A 23038-nucleotide genomic window follows, 5' to 3' on the forward strand; every position below is an offset into this window, starting at 1 on the left:
TTGTTCTTCCTCAAGCAAAAGTTCCACTGTCTTCCTAAGTCTCATTTCTATGATCTTTTCCAGCATCTTCAGTGTGTGTGACAACAGCCTGATACCTCTGTAATTTCCACATTTCCGTTGGTTGCCCTTTTTGAACAGTGGGATGATGACTCCTTTACTCCAATATTCTGGGATTTTGTTTCTTTCCCAAATCACTGATAACACTCTATATAGCCAATTCAAGCTTGGTATTCCAGCTGCCTTTATCATGTCTGAGCTGAGGTCATCAAAGCCTGGGGACTTCCCATTTTGCATGCTCTTTAGTGCTGTTTGTACCTCAAGCCATGTTAATGGGTATTTGTTGTTTTCGGCTTCACCTACCCTACAGTCATTGGTGGAGATGTTGCCCCCATCTCCATTTAACAGCGTGTGGAAGTACTTCTTTATTTCATCCCTGATCCCTTCCTCTGTTCATATTAAGCTACCATCATCTGTTTCCAGTGCAAGGATGTTCATATATTCATTTCTTTTACTGTTTACTATTTTGTATAGTAGTTTCCTACTTCCTTGACAGTCTTCCTCTATCCTTGTAATAAAGTCATCTCAGCACTTTTCCTTTTCTTCCTGGATCAGTCTTTTTACAGCCAGTTTCTTTTTCTGGTATTCCTGTGCTAGATGTTTAATTTCTAATGCATTTCGTCTATCATCTGTTTTCTGTTTTTCAAGGTCTAATTTTCTTTTCAGTATATTTCTATCTTTTACTGCTGTCTTCACTCGGTCATTCCACCAAGGTGTTTCCTTCTCTTTTAGTGTGGCACTTGTTTTTTCGCAAATTTCCGTGGCTTCTTTTACAAGGGTTTCTTTGAATAAGGACCATTCTTCTTCTACTCCCCCTTTCTCAGTTTTGGGTAATTTGGCTGTTACCCTCACTTCATAGTTTCCTTCCTTCTCCGTGTCCTTCAACAGCCATATCTTTGGCATTTTCTTTTGTTTAATTTTGGGCACATGGACATATTTTAGGTCAGCGATTAATAGCCGATGGTCACTATCTAGGCACTCGCTGGGTATGACTTTAACATCTGTAACATACTGACCCACTTTTCTATCATTGATGATGAAGGCTGCCTAAAACTAGGAATGATAAAAAAAAAATACAAACCCCATTGTCTTATCACTAGAGCCCAGATTTCCATGCACTTTCAAGTCTCAAAATATGCATGCATTCATGCACTATCATATAGCAAAACATGCACAGTAAATGAAAAATATGCACTATCAAAAGTCAGTTCCTTTTGAAACATTGTACAAAAGTTTCCTCCAAATTGTCTTGATTTAAGCTCATCCGTTTATCTGTCACCATATTCTTAAGCACAGAAAATGACCTTTCTACACCACAAGAAGTGACAGGTGCATACGTAAGAGAAGACATTTGGGACTAAGTGAGGTCAATTTGTATGTCTTTGCATTTTCACCACAATACGTCTTTTATAAACTTGAAGAATTCAAAATCAGGATTTGAACGGATCACTTTGTTAGCTTATTGCTGATGATGATGATGTCTTCAATAACTGCTGAAGATTGAATCTGCAATAACAAAGACGTGTGACGAGTGAGAGTTCTGGGTAGGAAATTCCAGGATAACAATAGAAGATTCAGTGCAAAAACAAAGGTTTGTAAGCTGGTATCTCAGTATCACGGTGTTGTAGAAGTGTGATACAAGTTTTGTTTTGTTCGACTAACACAGAAGAAAAAATGAGAGGTCATTTAGTAATGCATAATTTACGGTTCAATTGATTGGAATTTATATCTGGGACACCTTATTCCTAAGAATTACAGGGATCGACGTGGGGCCTTCCGGCTTACGTAAATGTTTACTTAAGCAACTGATAAGAAGTGCCTGGTTAATTGATTTATGGGACCCCTACCATATGTACTAAATTTGGTTGTCAGATAGGATGCCAGAAATACACTCTCTTCATCTCTCAGTAACAGACATACTGTATAACATGGAAAAACAGTCCCAAATTCTGCAAAACCAACATTCATAAAAGGCACTATCATGCAAGTTAACATTATACATGCACCAAAGTCAGAAGAAGAGTCTGTTATGCAATATAACTGTCCAAATATTTACTATTAAATCCAAAATCTTCAAAATATGCATTATGCATGAATTTTCTCCTAGAAAAGTCAAAACATGCACACATGTGGGGGAGAATGGTTATTTGGAATTATTAAGTCATGAAACGAATATTTGCAAAGTTTGTGAAGTGTAACTAGCTTATTTACAAACATGCATTTGCATGGAAATCCAGACTCTACTTATCTCCTAAATTCTTTCCTTTAATTCCTTTAGTTACATTTAAAAAACAACTTTCCAGAAATATGCACAAGGTGTAATTCATCACAGCTACTGCGCCACAGCAAGTAGTGGAGATTCGCACAGCAGAATGTAGCGTGTGCTCTGAGGAAGGGTAGCATGGATATATTTTTGCTAAGGTCATGGACACTGGGGTATGATTCACCCACTTGCAGCATGGATCGCCAGTCTGGCAGCCTTTCAGTCAACGTGTCTGTGCAGTTCTATCTAGAGTCCGTTACTTTGTTAGTGTGTAATCAAATACTAAATTACACTTTTATTCCATAATCATACTGTGGTTCTATTTCATTGTCGTCGGCAGCTTTAACTTGTTTCCAAGTAATTAACTTCTTCCAATGAATTCTCTTCTGTCTTTGGATTTACTTTCGATGGTTGAACAGATTCTAGTATGGAATAAGTGTCCACACAGACTGAACAGAATTGTTGGAGGAAAGCGTGGTTGTGCTGCACAGAGTTTTCATGCTTCCCTCCTGGCCTCTTCACATCTACATCATTCCCCTTCAAACAGATTGACAGCAGCAAGGATGGTCTGGTGCCAAATTGAAGGGTCTTGAGCAAGCATGTCCCAGGTTTGTGGATTGAGACCTGTCATCTTCGTAGTGTGCGTAAGCTGGTCCTTGTATCATCTCATGGGGCCTCCATGAGGTCTGGTGCCAGAACAAAGTTCACCATACAGGATTTGGTGTGGAAATCTGGTATCACTCACCCAACATACATGGCCAATCCATCTAAGCTGATGACCAATGATGGACGGTTCTATACTCTTGGCATGCGCTTTCTCAAGAACAGCAATGTTGGTGACATGGTCTTCCCTTTTGATCCTAAGGATGGACTGAAGATTTTGTTGGTGGAAACGCTCAAGCTTTTTAAAGCTATTTCATTGTAATACAAGTGTAATCGTTCCTGCAGTGAAAGTTTTATTGTATAGTTTTGAACAAAAAACATGAAAAAAAGTTTGTCAAACTTTGCTCAGAGAGTATCAAAAACTTACAATTTTTTAGTTTTTTAAAAATTTTGTCATCTAACCTCCCCTCCCCCCTCTGCTTCCTTCTCATCCCCCATTGAGCTCATTTATGCTTCTCAGCTTCATCAGGAGGGTGGGTTTCAACACTCATTGGTGGGCCATATTGACAGATCTTCAGTCTTTATAAGGGAAGTGTAGGATAAGACAGTAAAAGGGAAGAGACAAAAAGAAAGAGGAATACAGGTAATAAAAGACTAGAAACACAGGACAAGCACAAAAAGGAGAAAAGGATTTCATGCTCCTCTCTTTCTGTATGACCTGATTCGACTTGGCTTACTGTATATTGAACTAATCACTGAGTATGTCACCTAAATTTACAAAGTAGAACAGAAACAAATAAATGTACGTGTAAGAACATATGGATAGAATACATAAAATAAAAGAAGTCCAAAATTTTTGGCTGCAGCCTTCATCAGTGGAGGATAGAACATCCTTTTATCCCATCATAAAGGTTATTCTATCCTTCTACTCCATAGTAAGGGTTATTCTATCCTTCTATCCTTCACTGAAGAAGGCTGCAGCTCAAAATTTTGGACCCCTGTTTTTCTTTTGCATGTACTTTATCCACATGCTTTCCATCTAGACATACTGTAATTGCATTTTGTTCCTGCCAGCTTTTTTCCCTGAAAAAATAAATGCATATCTTACTCTACATATTACTTCAAAGGAATTATGTTATTATTAGAAGACTTGTGTTTATTCTTCATGGCCAAAGCAAAAGGGATATGAGAAGGAGTAACGTACAGGATGATGCAATATCTGAGACATGCTGTAATATTTATATCTGATAGTATCAGGAAGAAGAACCCTCAACATTAATAGCAAAGCTCACAATGCTGTTAAGAAAATATTAATTAATGATATTTAATTCCACTACATTGTATGACATACCTACTTTATCTCCTGATAACTTCAATGTATATGTTATTATACTAGTTCAAAAATATTTTCACTGTATAGTTGTGAATACATTTTATGTATTATGTGGGCTATGGTTAGTGAAAAATGTTTTTGATGATGCACAGGAGAACAGCACACAATAAATTGTAACTCAATATTTTGTTTTCAAACTTAAAAAATCCTGACATTAATGTTTAGAAAAATTTCAGTCTAAAGTGGATTAGCAGTAATTGCCATGCACAATAACAGTTTTAATTTTATTGTGACAATGAAGTCTGACTTAGAGTGGCCAGCAAGAACGCCATTGGCAGAAAATAATCCTGACACGGTGGCGACAATGTGGATGGCCTAGTAGTGAGCAAAATAAAAGCACCAGTAAATTGTTGAGGCTTGAGATGAGGAATTTTCAAGAAGAAGCTGGAAGCTGATTAACAGTGGACCAGGCTAATGTAACTATGAAGCCTTGAAAATTGTTCCTGTTGAAACTTTTAAGAAAAGTGAGGGAAGAAAGGTAATTTAGGTGCGACGAGAAGTGGTCACGAGCTACAACTTGTGGTATTTCCTTGTCTCTTAACAAGGTGACATTCCTGTGGACATAAATACCTGAACTGCAAGTTTAACTCTAAACAAGTTATTCTAAAACTAGTGATGTAAACTCAGACGAGATACAATAAGTGTCAACTATTCAGCTTTGAGGCCCGAGCTTCAAGTTTCATCATAACGCTACAAACAAATTTACACATGCAACATCGGACATCACATTCAAAGTACAGTATATTTTTCCATGCAAAACATGATCTTAAACAACTAAACTGACCAAAATATATCAAAACAATAAAAATGGTGAAATATGCATATATTGTGCCCTATAAAATAAGATTAAATATGTTCTGAAATATCCAATTCATGCTGAATTCCAACAAAAAGGTTTCCCTGCTGCCTGACCAAGCCTTTTCAGGTTATTAATGAAATATTCCCATGACTTCTTGGATTCAACAATTATTTGTTTTGCTTGTCTCTTTAATCTATGTACAATTCCCAGCCTGCATCAGTTCTTGTTTAGAGCTATTTCTGACATGCCTTCTTTTATGTTTACAAGCTGCCCTCACTTCATCATTCCACCATGATGTTCACTTTCTCCATCTTTACACACAGTTGTTATTAGCCATTCCATTATTGTTTCTACTATAGCAACCCTGCATGCCACTCATTTTATATCCTGAATCTGCTTACTGTCTCTTTTTAAGAATATTCCACTAATCATTCCCATGAACTTCTGTGTAACCAGGAGATTCTCTACCCTTATTTGTCTGCAGCCAGATTTCATTTTCTCTTTCCTAGGCCTAAAGATACTTAGTTCACTACAGGTCAGATAGTGGTATATATCATTAAAAAATCCCTGGAATACCCACATATTCCTCAACAGTTTTTCTGTATTCAAATTTGGTTATGATTAGTCTATTATGGATTTGGTGCATCTGCCCTCCTGTGTGTAGTGGTTAATAGCCTTATGCTTGAAGAATGTATTCGTAGCTGCTAATCTCATATTGGCACAGAAGTCCAGCAAATGCTTCCCATTCCTATTAGCTTCCATATCTTCCACATTTATCCATCATCTTCTCACATCCTTCACCTCTATTTCCGATTCTCACATTAACATCACCCATTAGTGCTATCCTATCCTCGCTGCTGACCCTGACTATGATGTCACTCAGTGCTTCATAAAACTTGTCAACTTCAACTTGAACTGTACCCTCACATGGTGAATGCAACGAGACAATGCTCATCCTAATTCCTCCAATAGCTGCTCACTTTATTCATGTTGTGTGTAATAGTATTCCTGACAAACAGTCCTACCCCACATACTACCCTCTTTTTTAATACATGCCAGGCTGGGTAGCTCAAGTGGCAGAGCTCTGGCCATCTGAGCTCAAGTTGATGGGCTCGATTCCGGCTCAGTCCGGAGGTATTTGAAGGTGTTCAAATACATCAGCCTCGTATGGTAGATTTACTGGCATGTTAAAAAACTCCTGCGGGACAAACTTCTAGCACCTTGGCATCTCCGAAAATCATAAAAGTGGTTAGTGGGACGTAAAACCAATAACATTATTATTATTATTATTATTATTATTATTATTATTATTATTATTATTATTATTATTATTATTATTATTATTATTATTATTATTTTAACACCTGTTAAGTATACTGTATAATCTCCTATCTTTTCCTCATTATCTCACCTTCCCTTAATATCATTAATTCCTAACACATCCAGACACATCCTCTTTGCTGACTCAGCCAGTTCTACTTTCTTTCTAGCATGTATATTCTTTGCTTTACGTCCCACTAACTATTTTTATGGTTTTCAGGGATACTGAGGTACTGGAATTTAGTCATGCAGTTCTTTTATGTGCCAGTAAATCTACCAACATGAGGCTGACGTATTTGAGCACCTTCAAATACCAACAGACTGATCCAGGATTGAACATGAAGGCCAGTGCCTTAACCATCTGAGCCACTCCACCTGGTGCTTTCTTTCTTCCATAAGTCCCATTAATACTGATAGCTTCCCATCAAATTCCTTTTTGCTCGCCAAGTTGTTTCCAAAGAGTCCCTTGGCTGTCAAAAGGAGGTGGGACTCCATTACTCCCGTAGGTCTGAGGCTTGGTTAAATAGTCTGAGCTCGGTAAATTATGTGGAACAGGATGCTACCCTACTTACACAAGTTCGAGTGAGAATCTGTCATCTAATGTGTTAGTGCCACCGGTGGATTGTGTAGTCCTAGCCACCTGAGCACAAGGATTGCCATGACTCAGTATATGTCCGAGATGCCCACTCCTAGTCCATATCAACTGGTATCTTGACTCTCAAGACCACTTACTTGGCCATTCAGCCATTACCCATAGTTTACGAACCTAGAATGTGACAACAGTAACCCACACCATGAACCATTGCCATTTAGAAATCATCATCCTCCTCAATCCTTACTCTTGACAGGGCATGGCGGCATTCATGATTTTACTCTACTGATTTTATTTCTCCAAGTTGCTATACGGGTAGCCTTATGGAAAGATTTCTTCACCAGAGGCTGCAGCTGGTCCACTCATCTGATTGGATGTCTTTCTCTCAGTATTTTGCCACTGATCTTTCTCTCAAGAAATTTGGAGAATGCATTGGTAAACCCACATCTTGAAGCTTTTCCTTTTCTGCCTATCTGCCTATTTGATTGTCCAGGTCTCAGCTGCAATAGGTAGTAATGAGGAATATGAGTGAGTGAGCTAGTTGCTGCTTTGTGTTCTTTGTAACTATATGGTCCTTCCATATCATACTCATCTTTGTGGTGGCTGCCCTGGCATTGGTTGTTCTTCTCTTGATTTCATCAGAACACTCACCTGTATTAGAAATCATGGAGCCCAAACAGATGAATTTCTGGACAACCTCGAAAAATTGGTTGTTCTTCTCTTGATTTCACTGGAACACCCACCTGTATTAGAAACCATAGAGCCTAAAAAGATGAATTTCTGGACAACCTCAAAAACCAGCTATCTTCCCCACACTTGTTTGTTTGGCTTTCTGTCCATCGACAATCATCACCTTTGTTTTCCTCCTATTCATTTCCAGGCCATATTCCCTACTAAAAACATCAGCTTCTCCATGAGGACCTGTAGTTCCTGTGGACTAGCTGTCAGAATCAGCATGTTGTCAGCGTACCTGAGGTTGCTGATCTTCCTACCCTTGATAGAAATTCCTACGAAGGCAAATCAAAAAGTAAGTTACACTAGCTCGTCGCGAGAGGACGCTGTGTGTCATGACCATAGCCAATGCGGAGCAACCTACAGTAACTGCTGACACGTCAGATAAGAAGATTGGTGTGGTATCCCTTAGTGTTGTGTGTGCAGAGTGGGCTAGGCTCAATGGCACATCAACTGGATGTTCACTCCAAATACGAGGTGCGTGCAACGATCAGCTTTCTATGGGCTAAACGGCTTAATCGCATAGACATTCATCTTGAAATCACTGCTGTATATGGTGAACATGCAATTTCTCATCCAGGTATTGTAAAGTGGTGTAAGCAATTTGACGCCAGACGCACGGGTCTCACGGATGAATATCGCGAAGTCAGTCCAGTGCCGTTGCAATTGTTGACTGTGTGGATGGGATCATTAGAGAGAATCAGTACATAACATTGCAGGATATTGCCAGCATGCTGAACATTTTGTATGGCAGTGTGTTCTCCATTGTTTACTAGAACATTGGATTTCGTAAACTGTGTCAAAGATGGGTCCCACATCTGCTCACCAATATTCACAAGGGACAGCGTTTCGAGCCTTCACTGGCATTTTTATAATAGTATTCTGTGGAGGGCAACGAGTTTCTGCAGTGAATCATCACAGGGGATGAAACATGGGTCCACCACTTCAGCCCCGAAACAAAGAGAACACCGATGGAATGGGTGCACACCACATCACCACCACAAAAGAAGGCCAAGGTCCAACCTTTAGCAGGTAAGGTAATGGCGACAGTGTTCTTTGACATAGAGGGTGTGGTGAACGTGGAATTAATGCCAAAAGGCACGACAATCAACACGGCTTCGTAATGTCAAACGCTGAACCGGTTGCGTAAGGCAATTAAAGAAAAGCGGCGGGCAAAATTGAGCGCCGGTATGATTTTGTTGAGCGGTAACGCAACACCTCACATGGCCCGCCAAACGTCCGAATTGCTGCAGTGATTTAAATGAAAGGTATGGCAACACCCTCCATATAGTCCAGACTCAGAGCCATTCGATTATCCTGTGTTCAGTAAGCTGAAAAAGGATCTCGGTGGACAATGATTCCAAAATGATGAGGAGGTGAAAGCAGCTGTCTCCAGGTGGTTACATAGTGCCCCTGTGTGCTAAGTTGGGGTGAAACGCTGGCAACCAGGAATGAGTTAGCTGGAAAATTTATAATGTCCAATAACGGACCATTTATATTGGTATTATAAACTTACTCATTCGGGACAAATATTTCAGATTCCCTATGGTAATCATTTATATCATCTGATGGCCAAGCAGGCATCAATTTTTGGTAACGAGAAAAGTTTCTCATAGTGCATTGGTACTGCCAGTGGCTCTAAGTAGCCTACGCAGTGGCCTCCACGGTATGCACTATGTCTTGGTAGGCGTGCTAGGTACCAACTGATGTGCCCAACCTAGCACATGGGGGTGAAATGCTGGCAACCAGGAATGAGTTAGCTGGAAAATTTATAATGTCCAATAACAGACCATTTATATTGGTATTATAAATTTACTCATTCGGGACAAATATTTTAGATTCCCTATAGGAATCATCTATATCATCACATACCACTTAGTCGAGCAGCTCGTCTCCTTTCTCTCAAGTCTTCCCAGCCCACACTTTGCAACATTTTTGTAACAGTACTCTTTTGTCGGAAATCACCCAGAACAAATCGAGCTGCTTTTCTTGGGATATTTTCCAGTAGTTCTTGAATCAAGTAATCCTGGTGAGAGTCCCATACACTGGAACCATATTCTAGTTGGGGTCTTACCAGAGACTTATATGCCCTCTCCTTTACATCCTCACTACAACCCCTAATACCCTCATAACCATGTGCAGAGATTTGTACCCTTTATTTACAATCATATTTATGTGATTACCCCAATGAAGATCTTTCCTTATATAAGACCTAGGTATGTACAATGATACCCAAAGGGAACTTTCACTCCATCAATGCAGTAATTAAAACTGAGAGGACTTGTCCTATTTGTGAAACTTGCCACCTGAATTGAAACCCTGTTTATCATCATGCTTGCCTACTGTCCGTCTCACAACATTATCAAGGTCATTTTGCAGTTGCTCACATCTTGTAACTTATTTATTACTCTATACAGAATAACATCAACTGCAAAAAAGCCTTATCTCTGATTCCACTTCTTTACACATATCATTGATATATATAAGAAAACATAAAAGGTCCAATAATACTGCCTTGAGGAATTCCCCTCTTAATTATTACAGGGTCAGATAAAGCTTTGCCTACTCTAATTCTCTGAGTTCTATTTTCTAGAAACTTAGCCACCCATTCAGTCACTCTTTTGTCAAGTCCAATTGCACTCATTTTTGCCAGTAGTATCCCATGATCTACCCTATCAAATGCCTTAGATAGGTCAATTGCGATACATTCCATTTGACCTCCTGAATCCAGGATATCTGCTATGTCTTGCTGGAATCCTAACAAGTTGAGCTTCAGTGGAATAACCTTTCCTAAACCCAAACTGCCTTCTGTCAAACCAGTTATTAATTTTGCAAACATGTCTAATATAATCAGAAAGAATGCTTTCCCAAACCTTCTAAGCTTCAAAGTTTCAAAGTTATAAACACATCTAATGAACCATAGTTTTATGCCACCAATGAAGTATTTTTGATTAAACATAGGGCTATAGGCTATATATTATCTTTGAGATTGATAAAACTGTGCACTATTCTTACCTGCACACCATCAAGATTACTGTTGAGATGAATAACCAGTCAAATAAGGCTACAGATTTTGTATAACAAAGTTTTAAAATAAAATAATGTAATGTTTAAAGCTGAATGTCATGGGAGAGACATCCCCCAGCTGTACCTGGGATGCCCATGGGGCCAACACTCCCTGCTCTACCCGGCCGGCTTATGCCAGGAGGACCGGGGGGTCCTCGCAGGCCTGCAGTTAGTTCCTCCATTCGATCTGTATAGAGAGTAAGATGATGTGAGCTATAAGACAACAAATGTTATGCAAACCTGGTGATCCCTGGGGGCCCGGGGCCCCCGGTCGGCCAACCTTGCTCCTGCCAGGTGGGCCAGGGGGCCCCACTAATGTTGCAGTCAACTCACTCAGTTGGTCTACAAGGACAGACACAATTATATTCACTCAACACATTAAAACATATTCATTTATCTTAAATGGCTAGTGACAAACTGATGTACCATATTTTACTTTGTGTCCTGCATTCTTATGTTTACTCCTATTTTACAGTATCTGGCAGATATTGAGTTGATGCATAAGTCAAGTTGTTTGGATATATAGGAGCTTGTTTATCATTTGACAGCTGTCATTTACAGTTGCACTGTTGTGCTTATGGATGCACATTATATTTTTCTGTCCTGAAGAAAGTGAGATGTTAGAAGAACGCCCGAAGATGGAGTGCTAAGTGGTGAAAGACAAACATTTTCAACATATTCTTCTGTTTGAGTTTAAGAGAAGAGCAAAAGTAGCTAAGGCAGCTTGAAGAATTTTCACTGTGTACAGGGAGGATACTAGTGGGGAGAATACAGCATGAAAATAGTTTAATCATTTTAAACAGGGTGACATTGACCTGAAAGACAATTCACATTCATGAAGACCAACCCATCGAGTTGATTTATGATGACCTGCATCAATCAACCCAAGAATTAGGAAATGTAATCAACTGTAACTAATCAATTGTCATGTGACATTTGCACTCCATGGAAAAAGTTTGGAATGTAACCATTTATATATCTTTGCTTGATTGCTATCAGTTAACTCCTCAACAACATTGAACACTCTTGTTCAAGACTATTACAAGTGATGAGAAATAGTGCCTTTATGTGACCATCAAGAAAATAGTATACATATAACAAAGGTCATACTAAGCAACTAGTGGGACAAGGAGAATAATATGTTCTGGGTGTTGCTTCCCAGAAATGTAACTGACTGCAGACTTTGCTTGTTAACAACTGAGGCCCCTTGCAGCAGCATTGCAAGAAAACCAACCAGAGCTTGGTCCCCCCCCCCCTGGTTATCACTTCTTCCATTCTTTATCGAACAATGTGCAAGGATGATATTTTTGTCATGAAAAATATCCTTATAACTTGGTTTGTCAACTTCTGCTAACCAGTAGGTTTTTTTTTTTTTTTCAGGTGTGGAATTGAAAAATTACCTCAGCATCGGCAGAAAGGCATCAATAATGCAGGACATTATATTAATGATGATGATGATTAGTGACACAAATTTGTAATTTGTATCACCATTGTATCCCATTATCGCAAATGTGCAACAGTTAAATGAATAACATTAACATGTCTTGACACAGTTAAAAAGCTACGCACTTATGGATGAACATAATACAAGACAGTATGATAACCTAGAAACAAATATCTAGGAAGAAACATTTATAAAAATCAGCCAAAATGGAAGGCTTTTCTGTTTGAATATTGTATACACTCAAGTAAATATGGTACTTCTTTTTATCAACATGCCTTGTAAATTTAGATTCAAAAGCTTGGATGCCTGCAGTGCAGGGGTGTGCTTCTGTCTGTGTGAAAGTTCTCTGTCATATCCAACATTAATTTAAGTATATTTATCTACCTTGAAACACATATCTCATAATTACTGTAAATCTTTTGTCAAATATTCTTTGGCAAAAATTTAACCAAACTTATATTTGAAATGAGTAGGCCTGTGCACGATGAAATGTTCGCTCAAAACTGATATTGTGTTACCATTATTTGGCTAATTTTACTACAAATTTTCCTTTCTCTGCCACCTGTTCAACTCAGATTTGGCCCAGTTCATATCATTTTAATTTGTGACTCTTTTCACACATTTGTGCTGTAGTGAAGAGGAGACTCTACTGCATGGGAACATATGGTATCCTGATTTTGATCAATTAATAACCAAGTCAGTTCTTGAGACCAGTCTACACCAGCCATGTTGGTTATAATGAAATTCTGCCTTCTTCTCCTGTACCTGTTTGAGAAAGGTTTGACAAAATCCTAATTCTACTGTACGTCAGTTTCACCGTGTATAGCTGATATATACAGCAAAATTTAGCCTAAGGTTTTATAAAAGTATTTGACAAAAGACTTGACCTATGAAACAAACTTTAGATTTATAGTGGCAATTGAAATGACTAGAAACCTTGTAGAGTTGTTGTAGGAGCAGCTCTGTCCACTTTCCTCCTAGGAAGTTATTACTCTAGCATTGACTGAGAAAAGATCTGCAGGCACCCTTGCTTTGAGATATCATTATAAGCACGAATTCAGAATCAAAACAGATGGTACATTTAACATACAATATCAAGAAGCAAAATTAAGACTAACAACAGAAGTAAAACAAATCATCTAAATTAAGAGTCCACTTCAAGAATGATGGATGTCAATGAGATGTAGGCCTAGTTTTTCAGGAAATGAAGTTACAAAAACACATATTAATTACTGATAAAATAAGCATTTCAATGATAAGCTACATATTACATATACAAACAAAAATCAAATAAATCCATCAAGAATTAATTGCAATTATTACAGCAATATTATTAGAGTAAGTGCAAACCTAAAGCATATACTGTATATCACTTTTGGAAGAATGCTGGTCAATCACACTAATTCTTGAGTAACCTTACACTGCATTAACGTTTAGATTGTTGAACAATTAACCCAATCAAGTCAACAACATCATCATTATTATAAATTTGTATCTGAAATATTTAAGACACAATCTTAACTAAACAAAAAGAAACAAAAAACAAAAATGTACTTTCCTTGGTTAGGGACAATAATAAATTAAGGTCTACATGATACCAACCATCAAGGCCAAATCTACATTGAGTACCACCCCTATAAATTTGTAAAATGTCTGGGAAGAAGAAGGCAATATGGATATCATGCAAACCATATTTGAATATTCTACATCTACCAAGCTGTTAGAGCTTCAAAAATACTTGCACAGAAGATCATGATGGTATTTCAATGGAAGTGGATTTATACAATGTGACTTGATTCTAAAATCAGACCTACTTTGTTTAGATCAATGCTTTCACGACCCAGAATAATAGACATGATATTCTTTCAGGTTTTGTCATATGAAATTAGACACTACACAAATATGAGCAAGCTTTGTTTAACATGGCCGTCGATTAAGTGATCATAGCAAAGGAGCCTCCAGTTTTAAATACAATCCGAACCATAGGAATGTGACTTTTCATTTGAAAAATTCCACTTATATTGGCCAGGATTCGAACCACCTAGGTGAAATGTGAGAGAGTTTAGCTGAAATACAGCGAAGAGTATATTACAAATAGGAAAGTTCATTCAATGACAAAAGCATTTCTGAAGACCAATTAATAGTCTTGAGTCATTACTAGTAGAATACTGGAGGACTTTGAATAGTGAATTACTGGGAATTCATATGGTAGGTTATAATTACCAAATACCATCATTCTTTTTGTGTAATGAAGCATTTTCATCTTTTATGGGGGCATGAGTAGCTCAGTGGCTTCCCACCCAGAAGACAAAGGTTCAAGGCCCGGTTGATCCTGGGTGAAGATTTTCGTCTCAAAAATCACGTGGTGTCAGGAAAGGCATCTGGTTGTAAAAATGGGCTAAATCCAAAATAAAGAGCCACTAATAATTGAAAAAAGGACAAGAAGAAGAAGCATTTTTATCATTTGCTTAAAACCCAGGGACTAACAGCATTACTGAGCAAGTGGCTGTGCTGTTTGGGTCACGAAGCTATCAGCTTGCATTCAGGAGATAGTGGGTTTGAACTCTGCTATCGGCAACCCAGAAGATAGTTTTCTGTTGTTTCCCGTTTTCACACCAGGTAAATGCCAGGGCTATACCTTAATTAAGGCCATAGTCACTCTCCTTCCACTCCAAACCCTTTCCTATCCCATCATCGCTATAAGACCTATCTGTGTCAGTGCGATGTAAAAAAAAATCAACATTCTTGCTTTAATATTATATTATAACTAATGGTTCTACATCAGCTAAAGAATATCATACCACCTTTAACTTGTTTTCAATAAGAAAGGAACATCCATTATTCTTGCAGTGGATTCTTCAAATGTTAATGACAATATATTTACTTTTAGAACAAATGAAACAACCATTCCAATAGGATAAATATCTCATTTACTTTATATTTTCAGAATATGAATTGAAACAAGAAGAGGTTGCCCTCTTTAATATAATATGGACAGGAAGAATGTTATATCTGATGTTGAAAGTATCCAAAATTTGACATCTCCCTTCGATTTAGATAACACTGTGTAAGTGTGGCAAAAGGTTAAATTGACCAAAATAGATTCAGCAGGGCAAAGTCAGCTCCAGGAGACAGAAGTTAAACAAATATAAGAAGGTTGTTCACTGAACCACTTCCAAACAGAATTACTACCATCACCATTAAAATGCAAGGGCTTAATACTGAATCAAGATATTTACAGGATTCAACTCCTTAAAAAAAACCACTTGATTTCAACAAGGCCTGTATGTATGTTCAGTCCTCAGCCCGAAGACTGGTTGGATCCTTAACAGCTCCACCATTAGCTGTCATAGATGACCTAGGCATGACTGAAGAGGCATACTAGGGAAATGAGGAGTGAGGTAGTTTTCCGTTGCTTTCCTCACTGAATCAGAAGTTGCTATTACATATCATTCTGCCAAGTCCACTGAAATGCATGCACCAACCGACCCTATGAGCAACATTTTCATACCATTCATAGCAGGGACTGGGTGTATAAGTAATGGCATTACTAACATCACTCAAACCTCAATCGCTTTCATATTGTCAAAGCCAAGGATAAACCTGAGACAGATCAATAAAAGTAACAAAATTTCTCTAGCCCATACCAGAAGATGTAGTGCATTTTAAATACTAGGTCTTGCCAGCAAGGCCTATGACTCAGTCGATCCATTCTTCTAAATACTGTATCCTCAAAATAAGAGAGTGGATAACAAGACTCTTACCACCTATCCACAGGTGAAATTTATGGAGGAAATCCTTTGAGACTAAGATCAATATTTGTCAAAACAATCGGCTCTCACGCATTTTCTTCCACTGTATCCTGTGAGTGGAGAAACAATCAACCCAGTCATGTTACTAGGCTGGAAATTGATTCAAAGCAGTGAACCTCAACTGCCTTGCTTTTGCAGGTGCTGTAGACCTGTTGGCAGATGACCTTAACATCAGCCATCTCTAGGTTAAAACATTGCAAGAAGTAGATTTCCAGATTTCCTTTGAAATAAAAGAAACCCTCACCAAAACAAACAGAAGTAATGATGTCTGATTGCAATAACACCACTGCATTACTCAATACTGAATACGGAAAGCTCAAACATTGCAATCATTTTAAGTATTTTGGAGAGAGCATTTCCTTTAATGCATCAGAGAAAGAAGAACAATAGACTTTGTTCAAAGAAACTCTTGTAAAGGAAGCTGAGGAAATCTGTGGGAAAACAAGTACAAAACCAATAGAGAATGAATCGCCTTGGTGGAATGACTGGGTGAAGATAGCTGTAAAAGAAAGAAATATCCTGAAAAGAAAATTAGATTAAGTAAAACAAAAAACTGGGCGATAGAAGAAATGATGTAGAAATTGAAGAATGAGCACAATAATATTGGATCAATCAATCAATCAATCAATCAATCAATCAATCAATCAATCAATCAATCAATCAATCAATCAATCAATCAATCAATCAATCAATCAATCAATCAATCCTGATCTACATTCAAGCCAGTCGCCCAGGTGGCAGATTCCCTATCTGTTGTTATCCTAGCCTTTTCTTAAATGATTGCAAAGAAATTGGAAATTTATTGAACATCTCCCTTGGTAAGTTATTCCAATCCCTAATTCCCCTTCCTATAAATGAATATTTGCCCTAATTTGTCCTTTTGAATTCCAGCTTTATCTTCATCTTTATCTTCATACTTCAGAACTCTGTGCTTTAGATTACAAAACAGACTCTCGTTCTTTAGTTTTGTGTCCTGGCAACTCAGAATCTTGTGTAAATAGTGTAAATAGACATAATCAGATTGCCTTCTTGTTTGACAAACTTTTGATACACAGGTTGGCTGTAAAACAACTAATCGAAGAAGAAAAGGAAAAGTGCTGGGATGAATTTACTACCAGGATAGAGGAAGACTGCTAAGGAGGTAGGAAGCTACTATATAAAGTAGTAAAAAGTAAAAGAAGTTAATATGGAAACATCCTTGCTGTTGTGGTGCCTGATTTGAAATTGGCGCACTGCGCAAGGAACATTCCAGTTTGTGACAGTGAGTTCCGGCTAGTGATCAGACAGCAGCACTGACGTCACCACTCAATGAGTAAGGTATATAAAGGGAAGAGCCAGCAGGAGAAGGCAGATCACCATCCAGCGGTTTACTACACCGAATTTCAGACACATAGGGTCACTCCCTATTAGGAATGTGTCATGAACAGGTGGACTGAAATTAACCAAGAGGTTTCACCTCAGGATGTGCCCATCGTCTACATGGAATAGAATTCTCTTTTCAAAGACTTCATCTTAATAAGCAGGCTATCATATAAACACTTAGCTTTCACACATCTAGAATCAATGATGACAGCTGTATCCTCACAGAATGCTATACTTCAGAACACTGAGTCCTGACAACTCAGAATCTTGTAAATAGTGTAAATAGGCATAATCAGATTGCCTTCTTAAGGATCCTCCTCAGACAGTGCTTGTGATATTTCTCCAGGCACTTTATGAGCCTCCTGTAAGTGGTCATAGTTTCACACCCATAAAGGAGCATGGGTATTACAACAGCATGGTACACATGAAGTTTCGTCTGAGTACTGATGTTATGATTATCAAAGACCCCTTGTTTGACCAAATGCTGCAGTAGCACAATTCAGGCAATAATAATTTCAGCATCTATATTAGCATTTGCTGAGAGGTGACTACCAAGGTAAGCAAAATTTTGGATGTTCTGCAAGATCTCATTGTGAACCGTGATATTAAGAGCAGTAGCATTGACTTTGGGGTCAGACTGATGCAATATCTGAGTCTTTTGGATGTTTAGACTTAGACTGATGCTCTTGTATGCTTTTGTGAAAGCATTTAGGATGGTCTGTAGATCTCCTTTTGAGCTGACCAGAACAACGTCATCTGCATACTGGAGTTCCATAACCTAGGCAGTAGAAATCTTGGTCTTGGCACATAGTCTGCTATGGTTGAATAAACCTCCTTCAAACCTGTGATCTATTTCTATGCCCTGTGGTAGTTCACCCTTAACAAGGTGAAATATGGTTCGAACAAAAATCGAGAATAGTGTGGGAACAATTACACATCCTTGCTTTACAGCAGTAGTGATCTCAAATCATTCTCCAGGTCCATTATTTGTAAGGATTGTACCATACATTTAAGGATGTAAAGGAGAGGGTGTATACATCACAGGTAAGGCCCCAATTATAGTATGGTTACATTATATTAAACCCATGATTGATTTTCTGTGGGCTCTGGAGAGGTCTGGTGCATGCCTTTCTAGTTGATGCCCTGCACATCTGAGAGCGGTGATGATGGTGATGACAAAATAATCATTTAGTGCAGTCCTTGTAAGGCAGACCCTCTGACGAGTGTGGAAGACATCTGCAGTGTATAGGAAACTGTGTGTTATTGCAGTGAAGGATAGTATTGTGTGTGGTATATGCGTTGCAAGGATGTTGGGGACAGCACAAATCTCAGTCCCTGAGCCAAGGTAATAAACCACTTAAGATGAAAAATCTGTGACCCCAGTGGGAATCAAACCCAGGACCATCTGAACCAAAGCCCACTATGCTGACCATTCAGCCAAGCAGCTGGACATGATGACAATATAGGGAAAAGGTGAAACTCATTGTCAGCGTTTAGCCTAATCCTGTCAAATAACACCAAGGTCCGTTCAAGGCTTAACTTCTCCATCTGACAGGGGTATATGTCCTCACACTATATGAAAACTACAAAGAGGTTTGGAACTTAATATGCGCTTTTGGCATGCAATCTAGTGATTAAAAATTGAATACTACCACCTCTTCTACCCTACCGGCCAACGTTCTGATGGTGACAAATTTTTCTCCAACAGGATTCGAATTAGCTAACCACAGTGTCAGACCATCAATAAAGAACTGATCCCTTTATGATCATGGTCACCAGGCAGGCTAAACTTGTGTCCTCATCTCAAGGTGGTACAGCTCTTTTCAGGTACACCCCCAGTGTAGGTGAGCTCTATGTACCGTTTTAACCAGATACCAGTCATCCTGCCATTCCTAAATCTCTGGCAGTAGGAGGAATCGTATGCGGGTCTCTGAATGGCCCCTAACAGCGCTAACCATTACACTAGTGAGGCCGACATGGGATCCACACCAGGATTACTATATTCAGGAACTGGAAAAGATCAAAAGGAAAACAGCACAATTCGTTCTAGGTGACTTCTGACAAAAGAGCAGCGTTGTGCTTGAGTAAATAGTGCATTCCAAGCTGTCAGTGGATAGATGGCACGGAATGACGTTAATAGACAAATAAGCTTCAATGGAGATTTTAAAAGTAGGAAAGATCACAATATGAAGATAAAGTTGGAATTCAATAGAACAAATCGGGGCAAATATTCATTTATAGGAAAAGGAATTAGGGATTGGAATAATTTACTAAGAGAGATGCTCAAAAATTTCCAACTTCTTTAAAATCATATTGAGACAAGACTAGATAAACATTTGATAGGGAATTTGCTGCTTGGGCAATAACCTTAAATGCAGAGCAGTGGTGACTGACTGAAGATTCTTGCCTTATGTCAAAATTCTGAGGGTGAATAACGCCTGAGGTCAAATGCAGAATTGTCCTCTAAATTAGGAAAGGTCTTAGTTGTCATGAGGAAGTACCCCCTCATATTTTATGGTCATCTCTTCTGAATATCTAACAGTAGAATATGATGAAGAATTCTCATGCGTTAAAAGTTTACCTTTCATGGGCAATTGTAATGAATGAGGATTCGACCGGTGCTCTGACCTAGGTACTGGTTCAAGAAGGAAGCAACTTCAAAACCTCAGTACATGGGGGTAAAGGATCTTCTGGAAAGAATGAGAAGACTGGCATAAAGTTGCCTGAAGAGCGAAGAACTATATTCTCCACTACAAGAAAGAGCAGGTACTGGAAATCCAAAAAGGCTGACAATCAGTGTTAACCATGGTCCTGAGTGACCAAAGTTATATTATTAAAATAAATAACTTTAAAAGTAATTAAAAATTGAATTTAAATTAAATTAAATTACAATTAAATTAAAAATGGAGGAGTTACTAATTGTATGTAAAGTGATTATAGTGTTCACTGCTTTGCGTTGGCAGATATAACATTTCTTCCAACCATGAGTAGGTTTAAGATATTTCATATATCAAGAAATTAAAATCATTTTATACCCTTGTCATAGCAAACTTTAAATTTGATATATTTTACCTTGTCCAAATGAGAGCCTGTGAATATAAAACATAGGTCTTTAATAATATAATAATCTACTACAAAAATATGCTCTAGAGTCCCGCTAATTTGAATGATTTGGGATCAAAGCCTGTTTCAATTGGAAAATTTTCAGATAATCAGAATTTTCTTCTGATTCAGCTACGAAGATCGGCGTATGATAACCAAACTAGAATAGCTGATTTAATACAGAGAAATTACTAGTGAGTGATATTTGAGGAGCATAGTGTTTTAATAATTGATTTGCAACCAATCACTATGAAACCTGATTACCGTACCTAATTTCTTACATTACATCACTTTGATTTCTGCCTCACAATATTATTGCAATACAAAGTGCAATATTATTTGATATTGATTTCATACATGAATAACAAATATACAAACAAATTTTGTTCAGAAATGCATTTAAAAAAATTTCATTACAACTTTGGTGCTTCAAAATTTTTGGTTTGAATTAACCAAAGTTTTGGATTATTGGGGTTCAGATTAGTGGGACTCTATTGTACTTTAAAATGTAATGTAACTTGTCTGAATATTCAGCAAAGAACCTGTTTGTGAGAAATTCTTACCCTTGTATTACTGTATTTACACAATTATTCCCTATGTTAATACATTTTATCTTGTACACTTTGAGTAAAGAATAGGAACTAGATTTCTTATCAGTCTATTACACATCTCATTAAATAAGTACTTTGTCTTACATGGAACCTTTCCAACTTTGAGGCTGGTCAGTACACTGCCACTGACAGTCATTAGCATCATATAACATGAGGTTTTGAATGAACAATAATAATCATCACTAAATGTGCAGCAATTAGATGCAGACGAACAGCAAGTGTCAGGTATTTTTTTTTTTTTTTTTTGCTAGGGGCTTTATGTCGCACCGACACAGATAGGTCTTATGGCGACGATGGGATAGGAAATGGCTAGGAGTTGGAAGGAAGCGGCCGTGGCCTTAATTAAGGTACAGCCCCAGCATTTGCCTGGTGTGAAAATGGGAAACCACGGAAAACCATTTTCAGGGCTGCCGATAGTGGGATTCGAACCTATTATCTCCCGGATGCAAGCTCACAGCCGCGCGCCTCTACGCGTATGGCCAACTCGCCCGGTAGTGTCAGGTTAAAGGAAACAGTTAACTTTTGATGATTCATGTTCTTCCTATCAAAATCAGACCATTTTAGAATAAACTATCCCTGTTGCAGGTTGCATGACATTTAAAATCATGCTACTCTATTAGGAATCATATCACATTTTCAGTTCTGAGGAGTGTATGTCTTCTCCATACTTATGAAACATGTTTTCACATCAGATGCTTAAAGATACTTAGTTTCACAATAAACTTATCAACAGATTGGTGCATTTTAATTTGCATCTTATCACCTACATTCAGTTGTTACCACCAATTACTGATATGAGTCTATATTCATTCTTAGAGACACTTTAGCTGGAGATTTTACTTTTGATTCACTTGGAGTGAACTTTTTTTTTCAAATACCAGGCGAGTTGGCCATGCGGTTAGGGACGCGCAGCTGTGAGCTTGCATCCAGGAGATAGTGGGTTCGAACCCCACTGTCGGCAGCCCTGAAGATAGTTTTCCGTGGTTTCCCATTTTCACACCAGGCAAATGCTGAGGCTGTACCTTGATTAAGGCCACGGCCGCTTCCTTCCCACTTTGAGTAAAGAATAGGAACTACATTTCTTATCAGTCTATTACACATCTCATTAAATAAGTATCTCATCGTCGCTATGAGACCTATCTGTGTCGATGCAACGTAAAACAAATTGTAAAAAAAAATATTTTTAAAATCAATGCTTAGAAAATTTATGTAGAGTAATAATTTTTCAGGGTGGAACATGTTTATAAAGTACATCTAATGCAAAGGAACGAACGAGTACAAATCGAGTTGTATATAGAAATACAGGAACATGGAAAGTAACACATACTGTTACTGTGGGAAGCTTATCAGAGGCTCAGAAGAAATGGATGTAGAGGAACTGGGGTTGATGAGGAGAGAGCCAAATCTATTTGAGATGTCAGTGTAAGATGATGTGGAAATTGTCCTTGTCCTTTTTTTGTGTTTTCTTTCAATTGCTTCCTCTTTGCATACTGACCTGTCATTGTGATTTTCTTATTATGGGTTCCTTTCACAGTTCCTTTCTATGTATGGTAACAGAAAGTAAACACTGCATAAATCCAGAATTTTTGTTGAACCTTGAGCAATGAAGGATAGATAATTCTGTTGAGCCCTGAATACTATTATAAGCAGAGGACGTCTTTTACTGATACCTTCATTCTTCAAAGAGATCCAATCTTTTGCATTTTCTCCTCTGATTAATGTCTCCTTGAAACAATAATCACTAGAAGAGTTGTGGAGAATGGAAGGAAAAAACGGAGGAATGGAATATTTTTTTTTGCTAGTGGCTTTGTGTCGCGCCGACACAGACAGGTTTTATGGCGATGATGGGTTAGAAAAGGGTTAGGAATGGGAAACCACAGAA

The 23038-nt window shown here is 38.1% G+C and overlaps 1 protein-coding gene across 1 annotated transcript in view; it reads right to left on the minus strand.

Annotated features, from left to right (window-relative positions):
- The window catches only part of LOC136876443 (collagen alpha-1(IX) chain), a 407441-nt gene that overhangs the window by 14838 nt on the left and 369565 nt on the right, over positions 1-23038 (minus strand). The window contains exon 20 of the mRNA XM_067150419.2: positions 11066-11167. Coding sequence (XP_067006520.2) covers positions 11066-11167 — 102 coding nt within the window. The remainder of the gene's footprint in view (positions 1-11065; positions 11168-23038) is intronic.

This window comes from Anabrus simplex, chromosome 6 (assembly GCF_040414725.1).
Source record: "Anabrus simplex isolate iqAnaSimp1 chromosome 6, ASM4041472v1, whole genome shotgun sequence".
Lineage (NCBI taxonomy): Eukaryota > Metazoa > Arthropoda > Insecta > Orthoptera > Tettigoniidae > Anabrus > Anabrus simplex.